Source organism: Saimiri boliviensis, chromosome 4, assembly GCF_048565385.1.
Source record: "Saimiri boliviensis isolate mSaiBol1 chromosome 4, mSaiBol1.pri, whole genome shotgun sequence".
Lineage (NCBI taxonomy): Eukaryota > Metazoa > Chordata > Mammalia > Primates > Cebidae > Saimiri > Saimiri boliviensis.
Window position 1 is genome coordinate 116,968,996 of NC_133452.1, and position 12,115 is coordinate 116,981,110.

The 12,115-nt window shown below is 36.6% G+C and overlaps 1 protein-coding gene across 7 annotated transcripts in view; it reads right to left on the reverse strand.

The window, feature by feature from the left end:
- Positions 1–12,115, reverse strand: part of COL19A1 (collagen type XIX alpha 1 chain) — a 364,360-nt gene that overhangs the window by 107,378 nt on the left and 244,867 nt on the right. For all 7 annotated transcript variants that reach the window (XM_074398116.1, XM_074398115.1, XM_074398114.1 and 4 more), the window contains one exon: positions 10,531–10,584. In XM_074398116.1, the coding sequence (XP_074254217.1) occupies positions 10,531–10,584 (54 nt within the window). The remainder of the gene's footprint in view (positions 1–10,530; positions 10,585–12,115) is intronic.

Genomic DNA, 12,115 nt, shown 5'->3' on the forward strand with positions numbered 1-12,115 from the left:
TCAGTCAAAGGAGAAGATACTGATGATATCAGCCAGTGAAGAAGTAATCACTGATATTAACTGTTATTAATCCCATAGAATAGTTTTCCTGTTTCTTAAAATAAATTTGAACTATTTTAAGCATGCTGGAAAGTACAGAAAATAATATAAATTACAATGAGCCCACAATCCTATGTTGTCAAATATCAACAATTTTGACATATTTGCTTCAGGTCTTTTTACTTTTTAATGAATTCATTACAAACATAGCTGAAGACTCTTCCAATCTTATTTTCTGCCAACTTTTCTTCCATGTTTTAGGCCCCCTAGACAATGCTGAAAACTTGTTGCTTCTCTAGTTATATAAATTCCTTCAGTCTTTTCTTTGATAATACTAAGTTATAGTTACTGATGTGCAGAGAAAACTGACTGCACAAATTGGGCTGAGTTCCTTATTCACTAGGACCCAGAATTTTCTTATTATTAAAATGAAGATAATCTTTTCTTGCCTACCTCACAAAGTTACACAGCAGTTAAATTAAGTACAGTATGGAGATCCTCTTGAAAACTATGTCATTAAATTTAGACTATAGGGTTATTTAGGAAACAAGTCTCCCTTTCTGAAAATTAAGGTTCTAATAAATCTGATTGGCCTTTGACTTTTCAAACCTTAATGTAAGAAATGATGTTTAATCCATGCACTATCACAACTCATTACAAGTTTGGTGAACACAGATCAAGGTCTCATCTTTGATGTAAATAACACATGTCAGTCCAGATATCTTAATAGTTGGTTTTGAGAACGTAATACAAGATGAAACAAGTAGTCAGTGGCTGTACAACTATTCTTTTCTACCATAATGTTACCACGATTAGTAAAAAACATAGGAGGTCAGAAAGTGACTAATAATGTCCCACTACTGCTGTCCAGAGGGAGACAAAAAGAGAAATAATTAGAAAAGCAAACCCGAGGGCTAGTTTTCAAAATCTCAACCTGATACCCCCAGCTGCCTCACATGCATGTCTACATATTCTGTGGTGACACAAGGTGACACTGAAATTTTAGCAATGTTGACAACAGCTGTTTTGTCTGGGACCATTACCCCCATGAGGGACAAGTGGCAATAAATATGATTAACTAGCCATGTCTCCATTTTATAGGTCTTATGTGTCTATATTTTTAAATCTGATAAAGTGTCATCTTACCTTTTTTTTAAGAAATGAAATTCTTACTCCCATTGACTCAAATAAATTGTTAGGTTCATTTTCTCTGAAGATATTACATTATACAGAAGAGACTGCAGTTCTCTTGCTGAAAGGAAAACTGAGAAACATGACAAAGCCCTTATCAGTTCAAGGCTTGTAGAAGGGATGTTAAGAATTTTGAATTGGATTCCCACTGACACATGATGAGCTTGAAGATGCATGTAGTCATATTCAAGGTATTTTGAGGGTATTTTAACAAGTTAACTGTTTCATTGAGACAGTTTTTGTCACCTGCTTTATTCAGCAATCCAAAAATGTGTTTTGGGACACTAAATTGTTTTAGAGGTGGATCTTGCTATATGCTGGAAATAATAACCTTGCACTTTCAGTTTTCAGTGCATAGTAAATAAAGTTGGAGACGATACACGAGTTGAGAATAATGATGGATAACAGGGCACAAATGCAGGAAGGCATTTAGTTCTATGGCGTTTTGAGAGCATGTATTTTTGTTGTCACAACTGTTCAACTGACTCAACCTATAGCCTATCAGAAAGGAAACATCAGATTAACTGTGGGTAACCAGAAAAGACTGACTTAGATGTGATAAATTCTCCATCTCTAATGATCAATGTGATATCCAATGGATTCAGTCAAGACTGAAATTAAATGGGCTATAATCAAACCTTTGTCAATTCTCTTGTTTTCTCTCAGCAAATAAGTCTATTCCCTGTCTACTCAAAGACTAAAGATAATGGGTTTAAAATGATATTACTCTCAGATTAATTTATTTCAATCAGTAGGAACAGTAATTTCATCACATAAAAATATCAAACCGCTTCAGATAAACACACACACACACAGTCTCTCTTTCTCTCTCTCTCTCTCTCTCACACACACACACACACACACACACACACACACACAAAAGGGAGATGTATGTAACTGGTTGATTATTTCATGGCTACTTGTACCTCTCCACTGCCCCTCTTCTCATCTATTCTTATAAGACCCTATGTGATGAAGCCATTCAGCTCCCAGACCTTTTCTGGCACTATTCTTTTCTTAGCTCCTTTATGTTTATTGAATATATCAAGACTTTCCTAACCTGAAGTCCTTTGCATGTCCTGATATTTCTGTTTGGAAAGTTCTTGCTCTGGCCCTTGCATGGCCAGCTCCTTCTCAAGGAATGTCATCTCCTCAGAGACACCTCCCTAGACCGTCTCAATGAGAAGGTAATGAGAAAAACACCTCTTCCTTCCAAATCATTATCACATTACCCAGTTTATTCCCCCCATAGCACATCACTGTAAATCAAAATTGTTTTGTCTATTCATTTAACTGCTTATTAACTATTGGTGTACTGCCCCACGACAGAGAGTAAGTTATAAAGAAAGGTAGAGACCTTGTCTGTAGCTCGTCAATGCTTTGTGTTTTTAACCAACTGTATATTCAATGTTTGCAGTAGTGATTAACATATGGTAGATAGCCTATAAGTATTTATTAAATGAATTAAATTTTACACTCTAAATTTACTCTTTTAACTATGTAAACGGATGTATAATTATAATATTCAGGACTGTGCAATGATTCATGCTTTAAAGGTAGAAGAAGTTCTTCTACATTGAAGTTAAAATTAAAATAGAAACATTAGTGTACATGTTTTAAAACAAACTGTTGTTTTAGAAAAACAATACATTTTATTGGAGTAAGCTCCCACTAAATTAATGCTGCAGAGTTTTATTGGTATTTTACGATAGAAGGGCATTTTAGAGATCCATGAAGTAAGTATGGATTTTCACCTCAAAAGAGCATCAAGTTGACATTGAAAATGTCTGCTGATGAAATAGCATTTACAATTAAATTTCAAGATAAGCATAAATGCAAGAAAATCCTGAAAATAATTTTTTAAAAAATCATATAGATTTATAATAAGCTTCAAACAACGAAAAATTTCCACTCCCGCGACATCCTTCATTGCCTTTCTTTGACTACAGCTTTCCAAATGGAACGGTAGATGGAGCTGCTGCCCCACATTACAAATTTTTTGAATTTCTGTTTTCAACCTAAATTGCTGTGCACACAAATGTGACAAATTGAGCCCACTGCTCAATTCTCATACAGCAATAATGAAACAATGCATAAAAACTGTACCAGAAGAAAAAAATGAAAGAAAATAAAAATCCTTGCCTGTAACAGAAATAAGAACACATTTTAAATTAATATGCCTTTTAATAAACGCTTTTTCCAGTAATGATGAATGAGAAGTAAAGTTAATGTCAAATGGCTGGGCTAATACCTACTTCCTTTAATGGCTCATTAGTTAAATTCTCCTGCTTTCTCTCCTGCTCCGCCTCATTTCCGGCTGCTTTCCTCTCTTTTCTAAAGAAACTAAAAACCAGAATACTTTGAAATAAACGAAGGCATTCCAAGTCTTGAGACTTTCCAAGTCTTATCATCATAACCTAAGTCCGTTACTTTCCATTGCTTATGCTACTCAGATAACTGGAAGGCTTTTTAAAAAGACAAGCTTTTATTAGAGTGTGAGGAAGGGCAGTTGAGACTTAGAGAACCTATCACAACTAATAAAATGCAACAGCTCAGATAGGAAAGGAACAAGCCTCACAAGCAAGGAATAGGCTGTAAATCTCTGGAGAAAAAAAATCACTGACTCTTTAGACCTGGTTGTTATTGTTACCTAATTGGGAATAACTTTGGTATCTCTTCATGAATGGATTTACGTATCTAGAGTAAGTATGCCATATGCAAAGCGATCTTTTATTTCAGCAATTCATTGATAGACATTCCACTTTCTGTTAACTAGATTTTTGGAAAATTGGAAAGAGAAAAAAGGTGTTGGTTTAATTACTGATTCAAGGTAGTCTCTTCTATCTACAGTGTGAAAGGGTGTGCAAAGTAGTAACAGTGGAACTAAGTCACATTTAGATAGAGCTTTATATTTAGAAAAGAGTTCTTTCACATCCATGGCATTGGGGCCCTTCTAGCCACGGTGGGAAAAAGTAGGTGGGATAGGTACTATTATTTTAAATTTACTGTAAAGAAAATGGGGACAAGGAAATATCAAGAAAATTGTTCCAGGAGAGGCTAGTGAGGAGAAGGACTAAATTCCTCACTGCCCATCCTATACTATCCTATACCATCTCGCTGTCTGGAGTCAGGATAGTGCCATTCATTGCCATGGAGAAGTCAAACATTGCTCTAGGTGTGATGTTTGAGAAAGGCTGATCGTAGTTGAACTGTAAGCTAGAAGCTTGTCTTTCACACCTGTAGTCTTGTAGAATAAAGGTTTATGGATCAGTTTCAATTCTGTCTTCCCTGCTTGCGGGATCTTGGGCAAATTACCTGACATTTCCAAGTATCCTTTACTCCATTATAAAAATAAGATAATTTCTACTTTTCAAGATAGTGGTTTCCTTCCTCGCTTGGGAAGGAAATAGCCCTAACTCCTGGGGAAAGAAGTTCAGAGGAGAGAAGGATGAATTAGACCAGGAGAATTTATTACCATCACTTTGCATCATGCCATATGCAATTAAGTACTGCATTTCCAGTGTCGTAGCTCTGTTAACCAGGTTAGTCACTGCTCATTGACAAGCACTCTGATTAAGAAGAGTTTTATTATATGCATATTGCATGTGTATAAATTTCATATAAGTCACCGGGTACCGTGGCTCACGCCTGTAATCCCAGCACTTTGGGAGGCTGAGGCAGGTGGATCATGAGGTCAGGGGTCCGAGATCAACCTGGCCAACATGGTGTAACCCCATCTCTACTAAAAATACAAAAATCAGCTGGGCATGGTGGCATGCTCCTGTAGTCCCAGCTACTCGGGAGCCTGAGGCAGGAGAATTGCTTGAACTGGGAGGCGGAGGTTGCAGTGAGCGGAGATCACCCCACTGCACTTCAGCCTGGGACAGGGCGAGACTTCCTCTCAGAAAAAAAAAAAAATCAAATAAGCCTTAGAAGTCTTTCTTAAAGACAGACACAAAAAGTTGGTACTGAATATGGGGAGCTAAATTGGAGTAATATATATGACTTTCCATGAAACACTGATTCACAAAGATAATTTAATAATGTTAGTTTAATAAAACTACTTTTAGTAAATTTTCCATTATTAGAAATATTTTTTCCCTAAGGGAGGATATAGTGTTTCAGGGGACAAAAGGTTGTCCTCTTACACACACACACACACACAAACACATACACTTAGCTAGCTGTAGGAAATTTTTTTTGGTAAACAAGTTGTCTTTTTGGTATAAACATTTCCTAAGAAAGTGAGAATATACAAATTTGACTTCAGAACAAATAAGTGAAAGGATTGGTTAAAAAACTTTAATTATCTGAATTGCTTCAGGACATTGAGGACTTTTCCTTTCAATTCAAGTTTCGTTTCAATTCAATATTTTTAAAGTCTTCACTGACATTCCCCTAAATAACAACACTATGTTTGATTTAGGAAACATCTTAAACCCCCAAAGGGAAGAACATTTTCTTATAAAGTATGTTGTTATTAAAAAAGAAAAAATTCATGCCTCCTTAATTCCTATTCCTTTGTTCTTTGCAGACAATCACACTGACTAGAATAAAGTCTCCCTCCAACTTTCCCAAAGACTAATTGATCAAACATAATGTTAAAACTATATGAAATATTCACTTATTTGAGAGATATTACTTAGTATTTAATTGCTGTCTGATAAGGGAGATAAAATTAAATTTTTAAAAAAATATACTTCTCATTGTCATAAAAACACATGCTTCAGGTTTCTCACAAACTGGCCACTGGAGTGAGGCATACCCTAAGTCCAATAACAATTAGAAAAATTTTAGATCCTACCATCCCATCTCTTATTCTCTTCTTGCCTTCCTTCTTGCTATGAAGTAGGGCTCTTGTCACAAAGGGTCCAATGTTGGAAAAGACAAATAAATGGAAAACAACAATGTTTTGATCTAAAAATGTCCAAAATTAAGGGGGAACGTCTCTTAAGTTATTTGTAAATTGTAATAAAATACAAATAGCTCCCTGGGACATCCTAAGAGATAAAAAATGCTCTGCTGATACTTTAAAAACAGTGAATACTATGATAGCAGCAATGAAACTTGCTAACTCTCTCAACACCCCAACCCCAATGTGCCCCCTTGAGTGACTTACCAATGACATCTGGCCATGGAACTCTCCAGCATAGGACTCTTCACACATTTTCCTAGCTTTTCATGACTTGTGGAGCTTCACAAAAGGTTCGCCAGGACCCTGGCCACCCTAACTTTATGACAGCTGGCCTAGTACTGTGTTTCCACTGCCTTGTGGCTGCCAGCCTGTCCCCACTCCCCAGAGGTTCAGCTCTATAGCCATCTGTCCAGGATGCTTTCCTCTGCCAGCTGTACCTACCTTGCTCCCTCTTCCCCTTCTATGTGCTTTACCGGACAATACACCTGAATTTTTACACTTCCAGTTTCCTAAGGAAACCACCCTAGCCACTGCATACTCTTTCTTGCTCACATTTTTGTGAACTAAACTTGACTCTCCTAGAAGGCAAGTGCAGTGTCTTACCCATTTTTAAACCCAGCTCCCAAAAGTGTAAGGCGCATGGTAGGCCTTAAGTGTTGGTGAAACTGTTGAATGAAGTAAATAAGATTTTCCTAGAGTGCATTTTCTCAAAATGTTAGTTATTATGACCTTGAAAAGACCATTTCAAACCATTTGGGAAACAACAGTCCTCTTTCTAAAGTACATAATATTTAGAAGAATTAAATGTGAAAGTAGCACAGAAAAATGTGGGAACCAATTATTTTATCTTTCTTTTCTTCCTTTTTTTTTTTTTTTTTTTTTTTTTTTTGAGACAGAGTCTCACTCTGTCAACAGGCTGGAGTTCAGTGGTGTGATCTCGGCTCACTGCAACCTCCACCTCCTAGGTTCAAGCAAATCTCCTGTCTCAGCCTCCTGAGTAGCTGAGACTACAGGTGCATGCCACCGTGCCCAGATAATTTCTATATTTCCAGTAGAGTTGGAGTTTCACCATGTTAGCCAGGATGGTCTCAATTTCTTGACATCATGATTCTCCCACCTTGGCTTCCCAAAGTTATCTTTCTTTCAATGCTGTTTTTAACCAGGCTCTGTAATTAGGAGTAGGTGCTCCATAGGATTTTTGCAGCACACTAATATGCATATCAACAATTTAACTTGTGACATGAACAACTTCAAAAACATCCACGAGCTGATGAAAACTGTATCTCAAAGTAAGGTTTTGATAATACATGCATTAGAGAAAATATATTTTAGTTCATTAGGGAAGTTATCCCAGAATCAAAAACACAGTTTGCACAAACCACAGTTCTGAACAGAAAATGAGCGGATAGTAGAGTTTAATAAAAAAAAAGCTGACCTATAAGTAAACACGTTGTTTTCTGCATAGATTTTTTCCTAACAAATTATTTTATTATATTTAAAAAGTTAATAAACCATTTTTTTCAAATACTATGTTCTCAGGATTTAATGAACTCTGTGTGTCAGACCCACAGCTGATTTTAGGTTCTAAATCTATACTTGAAATAAAATAAGCACCTCTCTCCCCCAGATACTCTGGCACAATAAACTAAAGTCTGTGGAACTGAATATTATAAATCCTATCATATAGCCACATGTTTTTTAATCTTCTGAATTCTTCAGCAAACTCATTTGATCTACAGTTGAGAACTCATTCCAGAATTCAATGTAATCCTCTTCTCTCTTAGATATTTGGCAAGCTTGTCATAAAGGCCTTCAACATTCAAATTCTTCCTTTGAGACAACAATTATCCTGTCTTAAAAGCAGCATCATAGGTTTAAAAAACTACATGAAGGTCTAATCTTGCCTGTTAGCATTCACCAGTTTTTCTTCTTTAAAGCATGAAACAATTGTTTAAAAAATTTTACACTGTGTTCTCTGTTTTGTCTAAAAAGTTGAAATAAAAATCAACAAAGCTGATTCCTTTAAAGATTAGATTCTAGAATACTGATATGGTTTGGCAGTGTGTCCCCAACCAAATCTCATGTTAAATTATAATCTCCAATGTTGGGGGAGGGACCTGGTGGAGGTGATTGGGACATGAGGGTGGTTTCTAATGGTTAGCACCATCCCCCTAATGCTGTCTTGTGAGTCCTCACGAGATCAGGTTGTTTAAAAGTGTGTAGCACTTCCCCTGTCACATTCTGTCTCTCCTGCTGCCATGTGAAGATGTGCTTGCTTCCCCTTCGCCCTTCTGCCATGATTGTAAGTTTCCTGAGACCTCCCAGCCATGCCTCCTGTAAAGCCTGTGGAACTGTGAGTCAATTAAACCTCTTTTCTTTACAAATTACCCAGTCTCAGGTGGTTCTTCATAGTAGTGTGAGAATGGACTAATGCAGATACCTGGCTCATGCTTCCTCACCCTTTCATCCCCCCAGTCTGCTTTTATATAATACACATCAATTGGCACCAATGCATTGTTAATAGGACAATCTACTAGAATGGCTAAAGTGAAATGAAATCAATGACAGGACAGCAATCATGTTCATTTTTGGCATGTGACCACATCCTAAGAGACTCCTAAGGTACTGGATTGAGGCCCTCTAGTGGTGGTGCAGGGTGATTTTGGTCTTTAGAAGGTCACTTACCTGGTGTTAAATTTTTTTCATCTACAAAATATATTCATTTGTTACTCAGTCATTAAACAATAATCACATGCTATAGGCCAGAGACTGTTCTAGGCAATGGTGGAAAAATAGAGGTTCAAAAGAGTCACCATGCTGTCATCAGACAGATGAAGAAAAGAGTTCTGTAGGAGGTATAAGGTACAGAACCATGGCATGAAACCTCAAATGCTGAGAGCCCTGGCAAAAGCTCTATAGGAGAAATGTTAGAGCTGATTCATGAAGATAAAGAGAAGCATATATAGGCCTATTTGAGAACATTTGTAAGCTATGGCATTTTTGAGATAGTAAGGGAAGATTACAGATTACAAAAGAAGGAAGGGCATAGAGGAGGATAGACCAAGGTAAAAGGCAAACCATGAAGGGCCGAGAATGGCATGTAGAGGATGTGGAATCCATCTTTCTTGAAGAAAAGAGAAGCTACTGAGGAATTTAAAATAAAATAGTTTTAAGCTATTAGAGAATTTTAAGCCATCCAAGCCCACCTGGATGTTGTCATGATTTAGAGGTTTTACTCCACTTGGAAAAGGTAGAGGCAATGAGAACAGCTCTCAGATAACTTCAAAAATATAAGTTCAAACTGACAAAGGTCTAAACTAAGGCAGTGGTGGTGAAGATGGAGAGGATTTGTGGGCTACTGGCATGCAGAACCGACATGAGGTAGAAACTATTTAGATGAGGAGGATAAAGAAGAAGAAAAAAATCTAAGATTCTTTTTAGAGTATAGTTTTGGACATTCTACTTTTGTGGTAGCTAGGAGAGTTCCAAGTGGAGATACTAAAAAATAATGAAATGTACTGGTCTGGAACTCTGGAACATGAGTTGAAATAAAAAATTGACATTCATTAATCCATTCAACATATAGGGGGCAGAAGAAAGTTGTTGACAGAGACAAAAAGATGGTCCCAGGCATAAGGGAAAAAAATTCAGTGTCGCTAAACCAAAAGAAGAGGGAGTTTCAAGGAGAGACCAGTCAATAGTGTAAATTCCTGTGTAGTAGTAAAGTAAGATGAAGCCTGAAAAGTGATCAGGGAATCTGTGATACAGAGATTGTTGGTGACCACAGGTTGTGCAGTGTCAGTGGAGCAGCTTGGACACAAACCAGACTCTCATAGGCTGCAGAATTACCAGAACTACAAGGAATTGAATCCTTTTTTTTTCTAGAAGCTTGAGGTAAAAGATCCAGATAAGCTAACTGGTTAGATGATCTTTATAGCACTTTTTACCATCCCATGAAATTCTACTAACAAAATAGTTTCATATCAAGAAAAGTGGATATGCTTCCCCAGATGTCTAATTTCCTGTCAGCCTGGATGTTAAGAAATCGAGAAGATGGAGTTCAGGTAGGTACAGAACAGAATTCATCTATCTGGACACTTGGCTCAGGATGTTCAAGCAGACACTACAGTTACTGCCATCCTTGTAATAAAGAAGTGGGTGAGGCGTGTGGACACTTACCAGCCTCCCTTATCTCTTGGTTTATGGTGATGATGGTGTTGGGGTATAGGGAGTATGAACTACTTATCCAAGTGCTGAAACTAGTCATTATAAATAATAAGAAAGAAGGACATCATTATCTACAGGGGAGTAAAATAATCCTTAGGTAAACACACAGAAATAAAGAGGGACTCTTCCAAGGGACAGTCATCACACTGTTTACTCACAGGCGGTCCTGGGGGTCCTGGTTTTCCTGGAGGTCCTGTTTTCCCTCGTCTTCCCTTGAAACCGAAGAAGAACAGATGATAAATACTGTGATTCCATTGCATTTTAATATCAAACAATATTAAATGGCAATATTGAAGACAGTAAAAACAAACAGAAAGTTAAGAAACAATTCCAATTCCACATGTCTTTTAAACATCAATTAATTTTAAAAGCTATGGGCCAATTTTTAGGGACCATAATGAGAAGTATAGTATCTGAAATGAGTAAACCTTAACTGTTATCAGCAGCCCTTTACATGCAATCTACCTCGTTCTTTAGCAAAGCAATAAAAAGTATATGAAAGATGGCCTAAGATGGGTATTTTAGCTGATGATTCTGTGGTTTTGGATGCAATAACAAGCGCATTTGTCATCTTAAGTTGGTGTTCTCCAAGATGGGTCTGAATCCGAATTTTGTATGAGTTACCTGAGTGAGATTGGATGTTAAACATGCATATTCCTGGACTCCATACTAGACTTAATAGTTTAGAATCTCTGGGGTGGGAGTCACGAATCTGTATTTTTAAAACCACTTCAGATAATTCTTATGCTCACTAAAGTTTGAAGAGCACTGCCCTAAGCCCTATCATAATTACACAAGCTATATAAAGCACATTAGCTCTTTTCTTCCCTTTGGATGGTTAAGCTGTTTTTATAAGTGAACTAAAATGCATAATTCTTGCATGTTAATCTTCTTTACTACAACCGAATATTAACTCTCCCAAGTTCACAAGTAGCTAAATTCCAGTTGCAAGATGTTGTGCTAACATCTGTAAGTACCCATGAATCTAATAGCATTTAAAAAACATTTCATTATTTATTACAAAATTATTTTCTTGAACATTTTTTATTTTTAATAGAGAGAACTAAGCTTAAGTATTGAAAGCATACATTTTGAGAAGCATTTGTGAGCATTTGTTTTCTAAATCTGGTCACTATTTTATTGTTATTAACAATTCTATTTGATTATCATAATGGTAATCTGTCAGTACATATTAAGGCTTATTGATACTTACAAAGTAAAAATATTAGGTTGATCTTTTGAATGCTTTTTGGGGGAAGAATTATAAGTTTAGGTACACAAAGGTCCATTTTATTCACCAATTTTCTTGTTCTGAGAATGCCAGGCAAAGTTGCTTGATTTCTCTGATTTTCATCTAATCTTGGAGTGGGGTAGGAAATTTAAATGCCAGTTGAAACAGTAAGGTAAGTTTTCAGAGATAAACAAGCAAATATAATGCTGTGATTAGATGAGAAATGTGTCCATTGTTCCTGAAGGCAAATTAAGGGGATACCATTAAAGACTTCATATGAAAACAGCAGCCTTTTAAATAAATAATCCTAGTTAACATCTACAGAACAGATTTAAAACAAATTTTTTTTTTAATTAAAAACATAGGCCGGGCACCGTGGCTCATTCCTGTAATCCCAGCACTTTGGGAGGCCAAAGCAGGCAGATCATTTGGGGTCAGGAATTTGAGATCAGCCTGGTAAACATGGAGAAACATCGTTTCTACCAAAAATACAAAAAACAATTAGCCGGGCA